A 22,794-nucleotide genomic window follows, 5' to 3' on the forward strand; every position below is an offset into this window, starting at 1 on the left:
TTTCAATATAATAATCAATTGAAATTATCTGATGATTGATAAAAATTAATTATGAAACCGGTTAAGTAATCTTATTAAATTAAAGTAATTTTATAATGTTAACTATTGAATATTTTCCGTATAACAAATAGTAATTTTACTTATATAGAAAATATCTACAAAGTAAATTTCAAAACTTATAAAATTGATAATTCCACTATTAAATTGATTTTTATTAATAATTATTCGTAAAATGTTAAACGAATTCTACAAATTGAATTTTACCTATTGATAAATAGAAATAATATATTTTGTAATAATAATAATATATTAATTAATAATAAATCAAATTTTTCTTATATCTGAACAACCATTATTTATGCAATATAAATTTAAACACCTTTTTTTATTATAATAAAAAATAAGTAAGGGTACCTTCATTCAACGGAGAGCTCCTTATTAGGGAGATCGCATTCATTCACACACACATACTTGTTCCACTTCCTACACCAGACTACAACCCTATCTAAACATTCAGCTTAAGTCTCCGAACCTACATCAAGGTCGTGCAGCCCCTATCGGAGGATAATTCAATAATAAATAATAGTATTAATATTAATAAAATTAAAATTAACTAAAATTAATGTAAAAAATGTTTAAATTGTAAAACAGGTCCTTCTTGTAGTGCCGATCCGTTTCGGATGTTGGGGACCATAATGGCAATTTGTATTTTGCAAACTGCGACTCTGAAAAGATTTGTGCTTGTTGTGTTAAACCACGTACGTAGATTTTTCAGCCAGGAAATGGCCGCACCAGTGACCGAGGTATTCAATTTTGGCTGTTTTTATTGTGGTTAACAACTCTTTCTTTTTGCATTCTTGATAAAACATCCTGGTTAGTAAAGTGGTCGGTATAGGATATCTTCAGGATTCTAAGATAAAGCCACATTTCGAATGCCTCAATTTTCTTACAAGTAAAATAGGTAGTCGTTGAAATCTAAATATAATGATTAAAATGTAATTTTTATTATTTTGATCTGTTGAAAATGACATATATTGCAGACCCAGGGAATTTAAAGAACTCTTAAAAGAAAAAGGAATTAAACCTACTAATATAACATGGCGAGGTTATAGAGGTATCTGCTTTCTTCATTACGCCAAAAAGAATTATAAAAAAGAAAATGATGATTCAGATGCCATTAACAACGTTATAGAAATTATTCAGGAGCTTAAACTGAACCCTACAAAACCAGAGGAGAATTTAAACGTTCAGGTAATGGAGCCCATTACCAGAATTGAGACTGTTGATGTTACTGCCGTTTAACCGGACAACATTTTAAGGTGAGTATATTTCGTTTTTCTAATATTACTTACTTAACTGTGGCTTTACACATCATATTCTGTTTGCCGTTTACATTTCGCCATTTCTTCTTTAGTGACGATATATCTTTAGTGAGGTTTTCCTTTTTCCATTTGCCCTTTTCACTGTACTCTAGGACGTTCTCTTTGCATCTTTTAATTTGGTTTCCATTTCAAAGTTCTCAGCCTTATTCTTATCTCATCCATCCTGTGCATATGTCCATACTAGAGCAATTTTTCTTCTTCTGCGTTCATTTTGCACTTTTTCATTGATGCTAATCTGCAGCTTCTTCTCCAAGACATCATTTCCATTACATTTATTCTATCTTCTCTGATCCATAGATTGAGCAGCTTTGCACTATTGTCTTAAAGATTTGGTGTTTAGTTTTATATCGTTGCTCCATATAATCGAGGGTAATTGTCGTGTCTTTTCTTCCTATATTGTATTCATTTCATCTGATCCAGTATTTATTATTCTCAAGTATTTTTATTAATTTGAATGTTTTATTGAATAATTATTCAGGTCTTCTGTGGTGTTTCCAATGACCATGTATTGCGTTTTATCATAATTAATTTCCGTCTTATCATAATGTCGTCTTTGTCTTCTGCTAAAATGATTTGATCATCGACGTACAAAAAGCTGTGTCGTCAAAATTTTACTCCCATCTGTTTAAATTTCTTGTTCTAGTTTTTTAGTGTTTCATATATCTAAAGTTTAAATAAAATTGGTGACAGGCAGCGTCCTCGTCGAAGTCCTTCTCGACTTTAAGCGGTTCTGAGTTACGGTACGATTTTTGTTCTACATTTATGCATTTATGTAAGTGTTATTTGCTCCGTGATTTTCTACTGCTTTGTATAGGTTGCTGACTGGGATATTATCATAGGCCTTTTGAACGTCCACGAATACAATCTGCAAGTCAGCGTTGAATGCTATTGTATTTTCTATGAGCTGTTTTATAGAGAATATATTATCATTACATGAGCGTCTTGGATGAAAACCACTGTGTTCTTCTAAAGTTCGCAGCTATTCTTCCATCCTTTCTTTAATGATGTTCCCACACAACCTACCTACAAAAGGTGTAACACACATTCCCCTATAATTATTGGGGTTTTTTGTTTCCCTTTTTATGTATGGAGCTTAAGTAGCCCATTTTCCATTCCTTCGGTATTTTTCAAGCAGTAATATTGTAGATTCTTTTCATTTTAGTGAATTTATCAATGACTTCAAACTTCCACAAGGTTACATTTTAGTGAGTTTTGATGTGGTATCTCTTTTCACCAATTTACCTCTATCTAGTGTCATTACTTCCCTAAGAAATCACTGGAACTTCATCCAACCTAACTGTCCTGTGTCCTGGGATGTATTTGCAGAACTGTTACAATTAGTATTTGACACCAATTTTTTAGTCTTTATGACAAATACTATCTACAAATTTTTGGGACACCTATGGGTTCCTCAATCTCTCCCATCTCAGTTAACTTTGTACTGGATGATTTAGTGTCTGACCGTTTGAATCTTTTGGATTTCCAAGTCCCTTATATTAAGCGGTATGTTGATGACCTATTACTAGCCTTACCTCCAGACAAGATACAGGCCACCTTGTCTTTGTTCATAGGGTTTGATTCTCACTTACAGTGCACTGTTGAACTTGAGGACCCCACCACTAATAGTATTCTATACCACTAATAGTAACTCTTCTATGCAGGTATTGGCGTGTTTGCCCAATACATGTTGAATTACAGTCTTTACAATTAATTTTACAACTGAATTACAGTCTTTATAATAAATAAATTGTAAAGACTGTAATTCAACATATATTGGACAGACACACCAATACATGCATAGAAGAGTTGTTGCACACAAACATAGTATACAGACCAATGCATTAAACACAACAGCATTAGCCAAAAATTATCCAGAAAATAGCCATTCTTTTGATTTTGAAAATGTACAGATTTTGAAAAAAAAAACAAAAATTACAACAAAAGATGCATATTGTTCTTTTCCTTTGCCAAAATTCCCATTCAAAACGTGTTTTCTTGGAAATGTGTTCCATAAAATCGAGTACTACTTGCATCAATAAAAAGTCAGACATAGATAAACTGAGCAACATTTATTGTTACTTACTGGAAAAACATCCAAAATAAAATTAATATCTACCTACACCCGTACCCACACAAATTACAGTTATATGCATAACATGTTGCATACCATTAAGACAGGTTTAAAAATTAAAATCACCTAAGATGGGCCTCTAGTATTTCTTAAAAAGAAATATGATATTAAGTACACCTAATTACTTTTTAATCATAGGATTTTTTCTTTTTGTTCTCTATGTGCCAGAGTTAAAACACACCAGTACAACATGACAACAAAATTTTTACTACTTGTACCTAAATTTTAAAGAATTTTAAATGTATTTTGTCCACTATTTTATATTTTATGTGTGTTGTTATTAATGTTGAGTGTCTATGCTTTTGTAAATAATCTCAACGACTAGTAAGTTGCACTGAAGATTTGTGATATTTTATAAATATTTACACTTTTTTCTTATTATAGAGTCTTGAAAAAGGAACAAAACGATTCCGAAAGCTAGACGAAAAGTCATAAGAGTGTTTCATTAACATCCCGGCCAATTTTCTGACTGCAACCCTAATAAACTGTGTTGTTTGTTTATATTGACAGTCACTAATATCCAGTAATTCTTATATATATATATATATATATATATATATATATATATATATATATATATATATATATATATATATATATACATCTAGCGGTTAATGTAAGCTCCGTTCTAAAACGGTATTATACTAACTCCAGTAGAATATACACCGTGTATTTTATTATCTGAGTAGCGCTTTATGTAGACTCCGACCAACACGTAGGATTAAGTGGACTCCACAAAAGGATAAACCATTTTTGGGATCCGTATTTACGATATTGCATATACTTCTAAACTCCTGCGATGTTGCCAATAATTGTATTAGTAGTAGATTTCCAAATTTTACAGCAGGTACATTCTGGAACTTGAAATTTATTTCAATATTCATCAATTTAATTATGGAGGAATTTGAGGACTATTTTGCTAATTTATGTAGTTAAATATAAATTGTTAACCGACATATACCTTTATTTTACTTTTTAGTTTTAATAAGCAAGGCGGTAATTTATATTACTTGCTTTATATATTTTCAAACATAAGAAAGTGTGTATTATAAACTTGGAAAAGCGAAAATTTCCGTTTTTATTAATTAGTATTTTTTATTAAAATGCATTGGCATTAAAACATTTAGTACATAAATGTACGTATATCAAATAGAGTAATCGTGTAACAGTTTCTGAAATTAGAAGCCCCTTCGGTAAGATTATAAAGTTTGTTACCACAAAAAATCTACTAGCATGCACAGATATGAGAGAGACCTACACAGAAGAAGATCTATTTTTAGCGAATGACAGGGCCATCTATGTAGCCAACCATTGGAAATACAAAATTTAAAGCTGTTGGTGTTCCGGACACGGAAAGTAAAGTAAGTATAAAAAGAGGTAAAAGTAAAATGAAAAGAAAAATAAAACACTTATATAATATGTAGACCTGAAAGTGCGCCGGAGGGTTTGAAATAAGAATTTACCTAAGGAATGAAATAAGAATTTACCTAATATAAAACAGATCTGAAAGAGAACAAAAAACAGATCAAAGAATTAATACAGGTTAAGTACATCCTTAAGTAACATATCTCAAATCCGCCTGCAGTTTTGTTGGGTAGATCGAGTAGCTCGACAGAACTGTTGCCGGTCCCAAGCCCAAATAAAGGAGGAGGGGGTCCACAGCCCGTTTAGCACTCTACTGATAGACTTTAAAACCATACAGCTCATAGAAACAGAATTATGCCTCGGGACAGGAATGATTTCATTACGATGACTAACGGGAGAAAGAGGACAACGAATTTGTGGTAAACGAGAAATACACTTCGCATCGGTGCTTTGAACGTAAAGTCTCTACAAGAGAGCAGAAAATTACAAAAGAGCTTGTAGAAAAAAAATATAGACATGTGTGCGCTTAAAGGTACAAAGAAAAAAGGAAAAGGGTCAAATTATTATAGATGACCATCTCATGATTTACAGTGGTGTTGCCAAAGAAACCAGAGCCAAAGAAGGAGTCGCTCTGTTAGTACACAAAAATTTTTTACACCAAGTATAAAAATAGTAAGTGTAAAAATTAAACTGGATGTCAAACCTCTGAATGTGATAGCAATTCATGCACCAGAGAACAACAACGATACCACCACAAGGGAAAACTTCTACGAACACGTTCAGACTGTAATAAACGAGACCCCAAATGATAAATATAAAATCATTATGGGTGATTTTAACGCCCGTGTTGGCAATGATTTAGTTCCAGGGATAAAACAGCGATATAACGAAAATATCAGAAATGAAAACGGAAACCTTCTAACGGACCTTTGCAGCAAAAACCAGATACGTAATAATAATACGTTTTTCCCTCACAAAGAACAATACAAATACATTTTTGAAAACAGTAGAGGACAAAGATCTATTATAGACTATATTCTGTTAAATAGAGAGCACTAACATCAGCAGAAATAGAAAGCGATCACAAATTGGTATTGTGCCGAATGAAAACACATATATGTGATAACAAAACACCGAAATACACCACAAAGATAAAAGTCGAAAGCTTACAGGATGACTCCACAAGATACCTATTCCAGAAAAGAAGAACCGAAAAAAAACAGAAAAACCTATATCATAGAAAGTGATGGAGTCGAAGAAAGCTGGGCAAAAGTTAAGTCTAATACCTTAGCCTCGGCCAAGAAAGTTCTTGGTAAAAGAAATATAAATAAAGTGAAGGAAAAATGTAAAGAAAACAAAAAAGCTTACCTGAAATACATGTCAACCAAAACACAAGAGGCATAACATAATTACAAGACAATTAGAAACGAAACACATGCACTTATAAGAAAAATAAAAAATGGTCATTGGGAACGTTTTTCGAAAGAAATGGAACATAATTTTTCTCTTCTGCAAAAGGAAATATAGCGCTTCATCAGACGTCAAAGAACGGAGGTAAAGTAGCTAATAGAACTAAAATACATAGAAAATGATACGTGGATTGACTACCTAAAAAAGCTATATACAGGAGAAAAACAAACGACGCTAGAACCGGAAACATAAGAAATTACAACATATAAAGAACTTAATATAAATGTACAGGAAGTTCGGAAAATACTTGAAAACCTGAGGAACAGAAAAGCAGCAGGTAAAGACGGGATACCAAACGAATACTGAAATATTGTGGAGCAGCAATGACAAATGAATGAAAAATTAACAACATTAATTAATAAAATTATAAAACACAATAAAATGCCGGAAGAATGGAGAAGGAGCGAACTAACTCTACTATTTAAAAAAGGAGATAAAAACAGACAAAAAACTACAGAGGTATAAACTTGTTAAATACTACGCTAAAACTTACAACTAAAATTTTACAAGTGCTAATTAATCACAATATAAGTTTAGCAGATGAACAACCGGGTTTTTTTAGTGGTAGATCGTGTACAGATGCAAAATTCGCGATAAAGCAAAATACTGAGAAATCACTGAAGTATAATAGACCAGCATTCCTGTGTCTGATTGACCTAAAGAAAGCGTTTTACAGAGTAAGACTGAAAGATGTAATCCATCTTCTGTATAATAGAGAAGCTCCCCTAAATATTATAAAAACTATCGAAAACATCGACCAAAACAACAAAATTGAAGTCAGAATAGAGGGACAACTTACAGAATCTATAGAAATAGGCAGCAGAATAAGACAAGGGGATTCGTTGAGATTTAGCCCCATGCTCTTCAATTTGATCATGGATCAAATCATCAAAAGCGTTAACAAACGAAGAGGATACAGAATGGGAAACAAAGAAATTAAAATACTCCGTTACATAGATGACGCAATATTAATAGCCCAAGATGAAGATAGTTTGCAAAGACTGGTCCACAAATTTAACATAAGAGCAAAAGAATTTAATATGACAATCTCATCTCAGAAAACTAAAACAATAGTAGTCAGCAAAGGACCACAGATGTAAAATAGAAATTAAATGGCATTAGCAGAAACAAGACCCGACACAGCCACAACGCAAAGAATAATGGACGCGGCAGAGATGAGAGTACTGAGAAGAATTACAGGAAATACTCTGAGAAATCGAAAAGAAAATGTAACGTATAGTGTATAAATGAATGGATACAAAATAGAAAAAAAGAATGGAATAACCACATAGGTAATGGAAATAAAATACCTGGCATTATGAATTTATTATGACAATTTCATCTCAGAAAACTAAAACAATAGTAGTCAGCAAAGAACCAACTAGATGTAAAATAGAAATTGATGGCATCAGTATTGCACAAATAATGGAAATAAAATACCTGGGAATTACACTGTCTAGCTACGGAGACTGGACAAAGAAGTGAGAGATCAAGTACTAAAAGCAAATAGACTGGCAGGATGCCTTAATAACACTATATGGCTAAACAGACACATTAACACTGAGATGATATCAATTTATAAAGCCAGTGTAAGACATATAATGACATATGCCTCAGAAACAAGACCCGACACAGCCACAACGCAAAGAATAATGGAAAAGGCAGAGATGAGAGTACTGAGAACAATTATAGGAAATACGCTGAGAAATCAAAAGAGAAGTGAAGACATTAGAAGAAAATGTAACGTAAAGTGTATAAATGAATTGACACAAAATAGAAAAAAAGAATGGAATAATCGCATAAGCAGAATGGAGGAGACCCGTGACGTCAAAATTGCAAGAGATAAGTCACGAATCGGCAGAAGAAGTATCGGACAATCGCGCAAAAGATGAAGTGATAACCTTCCATAGAGGTATTATTCCGCCAATGAACAAGTAAAATTGCTTATAAAGAGAAATAATAACAAGAAAAAAAAGTAACATCTCTCAGATAAATAAGCGGAACAACAGAAACTGAGTATAAACGTGAAATTCCAGAATTAACATTAAATAAATTACCGCAAATCGTACGAACTGAAATAAGTGTTATTTTCTGCACATACATATATATATATATATATATATATATATATATATATATATATATATATATATATATATATATATATATATATATATATATATATATATATATATAATAAGAACTATATTTAAACCAAGTGACAGAAAAAAAATTATATATACATTTACTTCTAAATGATTAACGTCTATAAAATTATTATTACAGTTAAAGCTTATACAAGCGACAAAATTTTTAAAACAATTAGACCGACCATAATATCATAACTGTAAAACATAATATATACGGAAACAATAAAGAAATAGATATGTTTAGTGGTTATGAAACCGCTTGTCGTCTGCCATGAATTTTATTACAGAATCAAGTTACCATAAGACACCGAAATATTTTGTCTGAGTAATGACTTACTACGATAAAAAGAAATAGAATACTTTTATAATACACAACGTTATAAAGTTGAAACTATAAAAAGATATACATATAATATAATAATGATATATATGATGATTCATAAACGCATGTTAATAACAATTGGTAATAAAGACATAAAGATACCCACTAGAAAGTTTATAATTTCAAAACGACAGTAAAATAACGTTCAATTCAAAGGTTCAAATCGCGACATAATATGAAATAATTCAACAGCAAGTAAAAGTACTTTTTCTTTACCTATTTCTTTGTCGTCTTCTGAATCTTCATTTCCATTCGTTCCTATCTAAGCACATGTTATCCACAAGGTACTTCTTCATTTTTTATTCACTACTCTTTTTGCTATGGCTTTCGTCATTTTATTTATTCATATCGTTCTCACTCATAACACATATTGGGTAGTTTATTGTTTCATTAAACTTTTTCTGTTTATATCCGTATCATATAAGTTTTCTAGTTATTATAGCGTATATAGTGTATGTTAATTCCATTGTATTTCTTATATTTTCAATATTAATTCTTTCCAATCAAGATTTTCGAGCAGCTCTGAACCATTGGCCCATTTTTGTTGCTTTTGTCACTGTTTCTCCTTTCTTTTAACTACAACTTTTCTCCACGTTGATCGGTCTTCTACATATCTGCAATCAAATGAAATATTAACTTTTTGAGATATCCGAATATCATTATAAGAGCTTTCTTCATTCAGTATCTGTTCTTAATCTATACGGATTTGTAGCATTTTACTAATAAGGCCTTATTTGTTTTATTCATTCTTCCTAATTTGCATCAATATATTAAAATAGGTCTGAAGTTTGTATTATGCTCTTTATTCCTTCAGTGACGGTATTATTAACTGTGATTATTGATCCAATAATATTTAAGTGTTCCATACTTTCGAAATTGCAGTTGTAGACTTTTTTGTTTTATCTAGATTTATTTAATTGGTGTCTTCTGTGTATTTGCTTGTATTTGGTTTTTACTTCGTTGATGTTTTAGTTTCTTATGAAATCGATATCATCAGCATTATGTTAGGAGCTGCTTTGTACATTGGACCGTTAACGACATGTTAAATGGACGTTATATCTATTTTGGTAAGCTGTTCGTTAATTTTTTAACTATTTGAATCGAGAATTTGTATTTTATTAGATCTCTGGTTTATTTATTTTATATGTCTGATGTTTTGTTTCCTGTATCGTTACTACAAGGATTTTGCTGGATACCGACATAGGGAACCTGGTGGTACGTAAATGATGTTTTGATTACCAACAGTAGAAAATTTGTCCTGCTGTAAAATCATGATTATTTTACTAGAAAATATAATGTGTTTAATAATAATAAAGTTGTTTCACTTTGCTGTCTCCATCGAGGTCTCTGAGATTTTGCACCAGTCTTGTTATTCTATTTTTGGAATGAATAATGTCAGTTCACTGATTTTGAACAACATTGAATATCAAATCGGTTTGGGTAAACACTTTCTTAAAAATATTTAAAAGTATGTTAAAAGAATAATCATTTAATAAAGTTTTCAAACCGATTGCTTCACAGATCGAGATATCATCACTTTGAAAATCGTCGCATTCAATAATAAAATCAAAAACTTCCAAAAGCTCCAAAAATTTAACTTTTAATACACAGAAGAAATAATTATATGCAGAAGAAACACAAATTAAAAAACGTTATCCACTTATTGTACGCAAGAGAGATACCTCTAGGAAAAATCAAAACGACCGAAAATATATACCAAAATAACACAATAAAAGTAAAAGTAGAAGAAGAACCAACCGACCCTAATAAAGCTGATAATGGGATAAGACAGGGATATTTCCTGAGTCCTCTATTGTTCAACCTGATTATGGATGAAATAATAAAAAAGTAAGAACTAAAAAAAGATACCAAATGGAAGAAAAACAAATTAAAATAATCTGCTGTGCAAACGACGCAATACTACTCTTTCAAAATGAAGATGATTTACAACGTATGCTGCACCAATTTCATATAACTGCCAGAAAATTGAACATGTTAATTTCCCCAAAAGAGACAAAATTCATGGTTACAACAGCAAATTTACTAAGATGTTAATTGGAGCTGAAAGGTCAGATAATAGAACAAGTGATGGAGTTTAAATATCTAGCCATCACATTATTTAGCTACGGAAAGCTCGAAACTAAAGTAGAAGATCCAGTGAATAGAGCAAACAGAGCCGCATGCTGCCTAAATGAAACAATATGAAGCAATAAAACTATCGGGAAAGAAACGAAAGGCAGAATTTACCAAACAGTCATCAGACCAATGACATACGCGGCAGAAACAAGACCTGACACAGAGAGGACAAAAAGGATATTAGAAACATCAGAGATGAAAACACTTAGAAAAATTGATGGTAAGACACTATGGGACAGAGCTAAAAGTACAAATATACGACGTAGATGCAAGGTGGAGAACATCAAGAACTGGTTAAGAAATAGAAAAGTAGAATGGAACGATCGTATAAGCCGAATGACAACAAATAGAGTAGTAAAGACGGCAAGAGACGGTAAACCCGTAGGAAGACGATCAGTAGGAAGATCACGAAAACGATGGAACGGCAACTTACTGGAGGCACATTGAAAAATGACAGTCATGTCTATATAAAAAGAAGAAGAAGAAGAAGAAGACACAGGATAAACATTAAAATTGCTGCAAGAAAGATAAAATAAATCAGTCATATTAATGTAGAATAGCAGAGGACAGAGTGTTTAGAGAAAATAATGAATCAGTTAGATTAATGTAGAATAGTAGAGGACAGAGTATTTGTCATAGCTTTGGACAAGTGCCCAATTAAAAAAAGAACACAGGTCGTCCAAAAAAGATGGAACTCTAAAAAGAAAATAGAATAGATTTAAAAAAATAAAAGCATAAACATGTCTTTTCCTACTTTTTTAATATTGAAAATACGTAAACGTAACATTGAATTAAAATGTAATCTTTGATAATCTGTGATAAACCCATCACCTGAACAGTGGCGAGGATATATGTAGTTGAAATTGTTTACACTTATTTTAACTGTTTATTTTGTTATTATCTAGATATGAGTTGCGACCGATATCACAAACTTATTTAATTTTCATAAAGAGGCTCTTTAATACCTAAAATTATTACTATACAAATCTGATTCGAAATATCGTCAAAAAGTAATACACGGCATGTAAAATTTAAATTTTTAATAAAAAGTAAAAGATTAGGCATTACTTATGGGATTCAAAGAACGAGCGTTAAGGAAGATTGAAGTACTAATAAGATCACTGCAATCGGGCATACCCCGGGTAATGATGAATTAATTAATCGGCTAATTCTTCAGTCACCCCTTTAATATGATTTTGTCAAATTGGTCCTTTTTATGACCAAATATTCTAATAACATATGTCTATAACTGTTAAGGGTATATCTAGAGATCAAGAAACTTTACTTTACTTAAACTTATCAGACATATGAGCTAAACACGAATGTAACTTACTTCTAGTGCAGGAAACACATATAGGGCCTAACTTAAGGTATTTGGTATATAGCTGATCGCTGAAAACCACATCATAGATATAGACATGCTATTTCTGTCGGAAAAGAAGCAAAGAATAACTTAAAGTAAGAAAGGACAAAACCAGTCAGCCGAGAGAACCTTTTAACGATGTTGAGCTTGGATCCACCATCTACATATTTAATGAAAACTAATACAACTACCGACATTGAGGATACGAGCACAAAGCTTATTACGAAACCTGGACCAAAAACACTCTACAATGGCTTATCCGGATGATGAACAACTGTATTCAAATTATGGAGATACCCAAAATTTAGAGACAAGCCAAAGTTGTTACCTTGCTTAAACCTAGCAAAAAAAAAGACCTGGTACGAAAAATATCCGGTATCAGGGGTGGTATTTTTCAATCTAAATGCCGCTTACGACACCTTAAATTACAGAATATTTCTCCAAAAACTATATGATATCCCCTTAGATAACAAGCTCACTTACATTGTCTGCGTATGCCAACATAAGAGAATATTTTTTGTATCACTCACTGGTAAGAATAGCAGATGAAGAACGGTCTCGCTTGGGGTAGCATAAAGGCACCTACACTGTATAACATTTACACAAACAAACGATCCATACCGGTAGATACTAGGACTTCTATTATATAGACGAGACACATAATATTGCACAATAAAAATAAACTATGAATCAATTTTCAGCCAAACCCCCTGAAAAACTCGTGGGTGTTCCTTCAATTTCCTCAACATAGACGTTTTCACAAAACTGAACATCCAATCTTGTCATAAAATCATTGAACTGTAGACTTCCTATAAATTCCTTGAAAATAGTTTGTATCACACCGGGTCAGTCACAGATTATTGTTTAAAACTAAAAGGTAAATTGAGGACCAGAAATAATATTCTTCGCAAGCTTGTCAGCTAAAAATGAGGCGCACTTCCTTCCGCCCTTAAAACATAGACGCTTGTACTATATGCTTCTGCTGCCGAATATACCTTGTTAGACAAATTAACCATTCTTTCTTTTTGTGCACACTACTACCCATTTTAACACAAAAATATCTATTGTAGCACCTAACCATATTTATTTTGAGATAGCCTTTTATCGAGATATCATATGTAGTACACAAATAAGACCAGAACTAAAATATTAAAAAAGCTTTATACAATATATCGCAGAAGATTGGATAAAATAAAAGTAGTTTTTATTAATCAGATGCTTACATAAAATGTACAAAGACATACTCACGTAAACAAAATATATTACGAAATTTCTGTAATTAAAAAAAACATCAAGTTCGGCATTGAACTAATAAAATTATATTAAATAAAAAAACAACATCTTTAAAAATACAGAAAAAACAAAATTTTCTATGCAAGCGAACATTCCATTCAATAATAAGCTCAAAATCCTTTTGTATCTACATACCTGTTTTTTAAAGAACCAGTTACATTTTAGTACTTAGTTATACCAGGTAATATGATATCCTCTGTTACACAGTGTAATGCGTATGACATTCCACTGTCTACAAACAGTAGATAAAAATAAGGAGCCCATATAAACCGTTCAGGGTATATGTTGAAAATATACGGTATAATCGCACAGTTGCCAAACTCTCAGAGCTTACTTAAACCGATAAACGTATGGTTCAAATATACAATGAAGAAGATCTGAACGACCCCTATAATATATACACGTGAACTAAGCGATATACATTTATGATACAGGGGTATTTACGGGCTCCAAAAAATTTTTATAAATTATTAAACTCTACATGTTGATGAATCGACTGAACCAATATTACGGAATTGTCAAGTGAGCTGCGTATATCGGTATCCACTTGACCACGGAGCTCAATTGAACCTGAATTTTAACATGGGCGGAGTTCACTTAATGCCGTAGATATATATATATATATATATATATATATATATATATATATATATATATATATATATATACATCTAGCGGTTAATGTAAGCTCCGTTCTAAAACGGTATTATACTAACTCCAGTAGAATATACACCGTGTATATTATTATCTGCGTAGCGCTTTATGTAGACTCCGAGCAACACGTAGGATTAAGTGAACTCTGTAATAGGTTAAAACACTTTTGGGATCCGTATGTATACCTTCGCGTACACAACTAAACTCTTGCGATGCTGCCAATAATTTGATTAGTCGTAGACTTTCAAATTTTACAGCAGGTACATTTTGGTACTTCAAATTTATTTAAATATCAATCAATTTAGTCATCGAGAAATTTCACAAATACTTGGTTAATGCAGTTAAATATTTTAGAGTGGTAATTTATATTACTTGCTTTAATTATTTTTAAACTTAAGTAGTGTCTATTATAAACTTGGAAAAGGCAAGAGTTCATTTTTATTTATTAGTATTTTTTTTAAATGCGTTGGCACTGAAATATTTATTATATAAATGAACGTTCCGATGTTTCGATTGCTACAGTTTATGACGTATAAAATATATGTTTCATGGAGTAGTAAAATCTAAATTATAACAATTTATAAATCATTCTTAAAATTCCAATTTTTTAGAGTCTTATTTCAATATTTCGATTTTTAAATGTAGGGAATTCAATATCCTATATACTATATTTTAGATACACATAAACACATGGATACACTTATAGCAGATACTAAAAGAAGAAATATTTGGGTTCCTTAGGGTATCTTGATTCTCGGCAACATATCTATTACAATTACATATAATATGTTCGGTCTTATTGTTTTAAATGCTTTGTCGCTTGTACAAGCTATTTTTTTTTTCAACTTTATATAATTGTGTTTTTGTATTTTTCGTTGTAAGGCGTATCAAAATTTAATTTCTAATTTAGAAGTAAATGTATATATAACATTCTTTTTTCTGTCACTTAGTTTAAATATAGATCACTTATATTCTTCTTGCTTATTTATTTTTATTCGTAATACTTATTAACGTACGTAATAACGTACCTGTTTTTGCAAAAAGCAACAACGAGTACGAAAGATATCGGGTATCAGGCGTGGTATTTGTCAATCAAAATGCCACTTACGACATATTAAATAAGAGAACATTTCTCCAAAGCTGCATGACATCGCCTTTGTTTTATCCGCGTATATCTACAGAATAGAAGATTTTTCGTATCATTCAATGGTAAGATGAAGAACGCAGATGAATGGTCTCGCTTGGGGTAGCGTAATGGCACCTACACTGTATTACATTTACACAAATGATTAACCGATAACAGTAGATACTAGGACTTTCATGTAGACGATACATTGCACAACCAAAACTTTTGTTGCTGAAGTGAAAAAATATCTAAATGATTGCCTTAAATATAATAAAATAAACTACGAATTAATTTTAAGCCAAACCCCGAAAAATCTTAGGAGTGCTCCTTCAATTTGTCTAAGACAGGCGCTTTCACAAAACTGAATATCTAATCTAATATAAATCTAATATAATCTATAGTCTAATATAAATACCTTTTTTTTAAACGCATCTACCACGCAGAGGCATTAGCGTATTTAGATTAATGTCACAGTTGATACAAATAGTGTATATACATTGGTTCATAATTAATAATAATAATATGTATGTGTATTACAATGTATGTTTTAAATTATATGAAGAAGTTGACCGTCTTTAAGATAAGAAATTATTCTTTTAGTATCTGTATTTTCTTCTAGGGCAGTCTTCTGTCTTTTATTTTTGGTTTCCAAAGATGCGGATGTTTGTTGACTTCATATAGCCTTGATGGAGTGTTGTTCCAAGTTTGTTGCCATTTTTGAATTATTTTTTGTAGTATAAGTTTATAGTTTAAATCGTTTTGTACCAATATGTTACTTTCTTCGGACATTAGGTTATTTGGTGCGTTTTTAGCTAGTTTGTCTACAACTTCGTTACCTTCAATTCTGACATGAGAAGGTACCCATAAAAAATGAACTTGGATTTTCTTATTTGAAATGTTTTTATGTTCTTTTTTACTAAGAAGTAGAAGGGGGTTGTCACAGTATAATTGAGTCAGTGAGGAAAATGAATTTAGAGAATCTGTGATTATTATACATATTTCTTGGTTTTTGTTTTGTATTAACGATAGTGCTTTTAGAATTGCAAATAATTCAGCCGAAAAGATGGTTGTAATTGACGACAATTGGAAACTAAATGAGATGTCTTCCGAATAAATTGCTGCTCCAACTCTGTCTTCATTTTTTGATGCATCGGTGTATACGCTGTAGGTATTGCCATATCTGTTTAATAGTGTACGAAACTTTTGTTTAATGACGGTTGACGATATCTCTGATTTCTTAGGTTTTTTTGATGTCGATAGCCGGAACAGATATTGTCCATGGCGCAGGGTTGTGGATTGAGGAGGTATCATAAGTTTTTGAAAATTGAAAATTTAATTTGGATAAGTATGATCGTATACGAAAGTAAAAAGGATGATCAATTTGATGTGTTTGTTAAAATTTACTTGTAAATCGATCAGCAAAAACGTAATGCACAACTGGATTATTTTGGTTTGATGACACTGCTGCTTCTTATGTTAGGCTTAGTGGAAAATATGAATTTTACTATAACGAAATATAAACAAACCATGAAAATTTGATGATTTGAAGAAAGAAAATGTCAAATTAGGCTAGACCAATAACTGAAACAAAAGAATCAAGTGGGAATAATGTCAGTCATCATATATTTACTCTAAAAATAACTAACAAAAGATAGACATTAAATGAGAAGTAAAAATTAAAAGAATAATATGTCACTAAAAGACTTGATTTGTCGACGATTATCAAAATTTAATAAAAGTCACAAATGTCATCCGATTAATAACAACATTAAATCGTCTGTCAATAAAAAATGTGACGAACAATTGGACAACACATAGTTTGGATTTAGAAGTGGATTGGGAACAAAAGAGGAATTGTGCGCAATGGTGGTACTATTACAAAAATGCAGAGATTATAATGAAAACGTATTCATATCTAATATAGATTTTTAAAAGTATTTGACATAGTTCAACCTGGTAAGCCCATACATGCATTAAAATACATACACCTAGATACCAAGATATTAATTTACTAAAAAATCTACTAAAATCAAACAGCGGTCATGCGGGTGAAAGATAGAGAGACAAATCAAGCAGAAATTCAAAAGGAGTCAGCCAGAGATGTGTGTTGTCAACTAATATTTTAGGAGACACTATGGGAAAGAAGTAAGGAATGGAGTGAGCATCATTAATAACATAAAATTTGGAGACTAAACCCCAATTATGACAGAAAATATAGAGGATTTACAAATTCTTATAGAAATCATTAACAGATAAAGCAAAATGATAGGACTAAACTAAACAGATAAAAGTCAATGTTTACAAATAAGAAATTGAGTGTGGTTATTAGACTGAGATCGTCGAATGTTATGTATGGTCGCAACTGCTATATGGGGTAGAAGCTTGGACCCTGACAGCCAAATCTGTAAAAAAATTAAAGGCATTCGAAATGTGGCTATATAGGCGTATTCTTAAAATTCCTTGGACTGTAAAAGTCTCAAACGAAGAAGCGTTAAGACGAATTGTCTATCTGGACATCGTATCTGGGCTACAGTTCGAAACGATAAATACTCTATTCTATGCGTCATCATGCAAGGAAGAGTAGAGGGAAGAAAAGTCTTTGGAAGAAAGACAAAATCTGGCAGAGAAATATCAGAGATTGGACTAACTTCAGTGTTGAAGAAATAATATATCTAAAAAATCTAAAAGAATATCTAATATATCTATACCGGATCCTGTAAAATTTTAAGTACATTAAATTAAATCTCTCGTAAATTATAAAGCCTATTCTTAGATTAAAATAACAAATTTCTTAGTATTATGATATGTAGTATTGTGATAATGTGTAGGTGTCAGTATTCTTTTAAAAGAGATTTATAGGTTGGTATATAAATTTCACGGATATGTGTCATACGGTTTCATCTTTCATACAAACATTAAAAACCTTAAAAAGTTTCATTTTACATACAATTAGCACGTTGGCTCTGGAAATGCGCTATAAATATGCATTGTTAAAAATGGTATACATTTATATAGATTATTATATATTATATAGATTTTCCTTTGTCGTCTTCTGATTATGTATCTCAATTCGTTCCTAATTAAGCACATGTTGTCCACAAGGTACCTCTTGTATGTATGTAAAACATACATCAACAGTATGTAAAATTTAAATTTTTAATGAAAAGTTAAAGATTAGCCATTTATTATGGAGTTCAAAAGAGAAGCCTTTACGAAAATTTAAGTACTAATAAGACCACCGCAATCGGACGTACCCTGGGTAATGAACAATTAATTAATCGGCTAATCACCCGTTCAATATGATTTTTGTCAAATCGGCCTTTTTAGGACCAACTATTCTAATTAGGTCTATAAATATTAAGGGTGCTTAGCACAAATGTGACGTATTTCTAGTGCAGGAAACATATAGAGGGCCAAACCTAGGGTATTTGGTATTAATATGATTCCTGAAAAACACATAATAAATGTAAAAGTGCTATCTCTGCTGGCAAATAAGTAAAGAAAAACTTAAATGAGAGAGGACAAAACCAGTCAGCTGAGGGAACCTTTCAACTATGTTGAGCTTGGATCCACTATCTACCTATATAATGAACAATATTACGGTTACTGACTGAAGATCTAAGCACAAAGCTTATAAAATTTGTACCAAAAACACAACAATTACTGATATCCAAAGTCTGCAGACAAGCAAAGCAAAGACAAAGTTGTTACCTTGCTTAAACCTTCAAAAACTCCAACGACCACAAAAGCTATCGGTCAATATATTTATTTTGTCAGCTATATAAAATACTTCTGCACATAATCCTTAATATAATTTTACCGATTTAACGAAGTTTTTTGTGATTAACGTTTTAGACTTACTTCGTCAATTTTGGGCTATCCAACAATAATTGCAGAATGTCATAAGTGAAGAATATCAATTTGCTATCCGGATTTAATCCATAAATTAAATAATGGGATGCTATAAAATAATGATATTAGCTAAAAAAAAAACGGTCTAATAGTCAGTAATAAAGCATATAAATGTTCTTTAACATACAAAAGAGATGACGTAGAGAAGGGCATAATGTAACAATAAACCCATATAGTTTTAAAGAATTGAAACGTTTTAGATATCGTAGATAACTTTGTAACATAAGAAATAAAAGGGAATATTCAGGTAGCTAACTGATGTATACATAACTCTTATAATACTTTTAAATTCAGAAGTCTAATACGAGTCTCTTAAATCAGGATATATAAAACAGTGATTAAACCAGTGCTAATGTGTGGATATGTGACGAGAACGCTGACAAAACAATGTACGTGAAACTCAGGTATTAATTAGATCAGGATTGCTAGAAAAGCCATCAGAAGTATTTTCCGACTTACAAAGGTCCGCGTACTAACCATTAACGAACGGAAATAATGCCAAGGTCAAACACGTATATAAAGACAGCAACGTCGTACAAGAAGCTAAATCTCAATGCTAAAGTTGCGCTGGCTATATCCAAAGGCTTTATAATAACTGCATTGCCAAGTTAAATTGGGAGGATGCCCCAAGAGAAAAAATGTCCTTAGGACTTCCACAAATGAAGGGGGAAGGTAACATGAGGTCAGATTTAGGAATCATGAGACTATCTACCGACCCATCATATTTATCAACACATGTCTGTTCAACTACCTGCTATCCTACCTATAGTCAATACTCATCTGTTGGGGACTATCAAATCAATTACATGTAATTAAACAAACCAGAATAAAAAAAGTTATCCCAGGAAAGGCACTTCAGAAATATTGACATAAATTTTTAAAACGTTATTTACGTGGCTTATTAAAATTTAAATTTTTAATGAAAAGTAAAAGATTAGCCATTTGTTATGGGGTTCAAAGAAGAACCTTCACGATGTTAATTTTTTGAGATATGATTGGATGTTTTCTCTTTATTGCATACTGAGACGCCCAAGTGGCATTCTTCTGTGCTAACTTCCTTCCATACCAGTTTTACAAGTTTGACATCTTGGCGTTTATGCATGTGTCCGATCTATGTTAAGCAATTTATTTTCCTAAACAATATCGTTATAAGATCTTTCTTTATTCAGTATGTGTTCTTCTTCTATACGGATTTGTAGCGATATAATAATGAGGTTAAAACAATTTTCCTATTATTTTCCTTTCAAATATTCGTAGTTCTTCTTTATCTGTTTTAGTCATTGTCCATGATTCGCATCTATGTATTAAAATAGGTAAAAAGTTTAAATTATGATCTGTATTTCTTTAGTGACATTATATTAACCGTGATTATTTATCTAAAATATTTAAAGTGTTCCATATTAATGAAATTGTAGTTGTTAACTTTAATATTTTATCAAGATTTATTAAATTGGTCTCTTCTGTTGATTCGCTTGTATTTGGTTTTCATTTCGTTGATTTTAAGTAAAACGTTTTTCGTGCTCTCTTCACTTTATTGAAGATTTTTGCGGACGGGAGAGTTTCTTATGAGATCTATATCATTAGCACATGCTAGGAGTGCTTTGTACGTTGGCGCGTTAATGGATTACATCTTAAATAGGCCTCATTTCTATTTTAGTAAGATGTTCATTAATTTTTTGAATATTTGAATCGAGAATTTATATTTTATTCGACTGTTTTATAACTCAGTGTTTCTTGGTGCATATTTTCATCTTTGGTTTTTTGTTTCCCGTATCATGAGTATAAGGATTTTGCTGGATATCCACATAGGGAACCCGGTGGTATGTACATGATATTTCCATAACCAACAATCGAAAATTTGTCTTATTGTAAAGTCATGATGATTTTACTAGGAAATATAGTGTTATTTAATAATGTGTTTAATTAAACACATATACCAAAACGCAATAGCCAGTGTTAGAGTGGGTGATCGTCAAACCCAGAAATTCCCGATACAACGTGGAGTACGCCAGAGGGACACCATATCACCGAAACTGTTCACTACGCTTTTGGAATATATATGTAAAAGGGCAAAACTGACCGACAAGGGCATAAATATAAACGGAGAAAAGCTTAGCCATCTAAGGTTTGCAGATGATATTGTACTAATAGCTGATAGGATAGATGAGGCCAAAGAACTTTTAAATCAGCTCTACCTTTCCTCGCTAGAAGGGGATTGAAAATAAATATATCTAAAACCCAGATGATGACAAATCTTGTAGTCAGCGAAGATATATGCCTAGGAACAAGATCCATAGACCAGGTAATGGCCTATAAATACCTAGGTCATGAGATTCGCATAGGAAAAGATAATCAAACCGTTGAGCTTCTCCGTCATATAAGACTGACTTGGGCAGCCTTCGGCAAGCTGAACCATATTTTCAAATCGTCTGATATACCAATATGCCTTAAAAGAAAAACGTTTAATCAGTGTGTTTTGCCAGTGTTAACTTACGGTGCGGAAACGTTGACCATGACAAGGAGAACAGTTCAAAAGATCCGTGTGTGTCAAAGGGCGATGGAGCGTGCTATGTTGGGCATTTCACTACGAGACAAGATCCTAAATCGCCAGCTACGACAAAGAACCGGAGTGGCTGATGCAGTAGAGAGAGCAGCAACACTGAAATGGAACTGGGCAGGTCACGTGGCTCGAATGACAGATAATAGATGGACAAGCGGATACTGGAATGGAGACCAAGAGATGATGCCTACCGAAGCAGAGGTCGTCCACCAACACGTTGGACTGACGATCTAAAACGTTGTCATAGAAATTGGATGCAAGAGGCACAAGATCGAAATAGATGGAAAATTATGAGGGAGATCTATGCCCAGCAGTGGATAAGCGAAGATTAAATGATGTTAATATTAATAAAGTTCGAGCAACAATTCCTATATGCATTAACTTGGTAATGATATTTCTGCTCCCCGATACCTGGTGCAATCCCGAAAGCAATAAAACTGCTAGACTCATGCTTCCTATTATCCAACAATTAGCCAGTCCAGGACTATACGCCTTATTTTGGTACTGATATTGCTGCCCCTCATAAGTGAACAGAAGATGCAAGGAAGGTTTTGGCAATTTATTAATTTTGTGTGTTATATTAAAATAATATTTCTTCGAGAAAGTGAAGAATATCTATTTTCTATCTGGATTTAATCCATAAATTAAATATTAGAATGCTATAAAATAATGCTATTAGCAGCAAAAAAACGGTCTAATAGTCACTAATAAAAAAATCAAATAAATGTTCTTTAACATACAAAAGAGAGGATGTAGAGTGGGACATAACGTAACGCCATACGATAAAGCCATATCATTTTGAAACATTGCAGCGTTTTAGATATCGTAGATAACGTTGTCACATAAGAAATAAAAGGGAATATTCAGGTA

At 31.9% G+C, this 22,794-nt stretch overlaps 1 protein-coding gene across 1 annotated transcript in view; it reads left to right on the forward strand.

Annotated features, from left to right (window-relative positions):
• lost (methenyltetrahydrofolate synthase domain-containing protein lost) overlaps positions 1–22,794 on the forward strand; it is a 204,902-nt gene that overhangs the window by 126,315 nt on the left and 55,793 nt on the right. The window contains exon 6 of the mRNA XM_072523177.1: positions 1,041–1,319. Coding sequence (XP_072379278.1) covers positions 1,041–1,302 — 262 coding nt within the window. The 3' untranslated portion in view covers positions 1,303–1,319. The remainder of the gene's footprint in view (positions 1–1,040; positions 1,320–22,794) is intronic.

Source organism: Diabrotica undecimpunctata, chromosome 2 (genome assembly GCF_040954645.1).
Source record: "Diabrotica undecimpunctata isolate CICGRU chromosome 2, icDiaUnde3, whole genome shotgun sequence".
Lineage (NCBI taxonomy): Eukaryota > Metazoa > Arthropoda > Insecta > Coleoptera > Chrysomelidae > Diabrotica > Diabrotica undecimpunctata.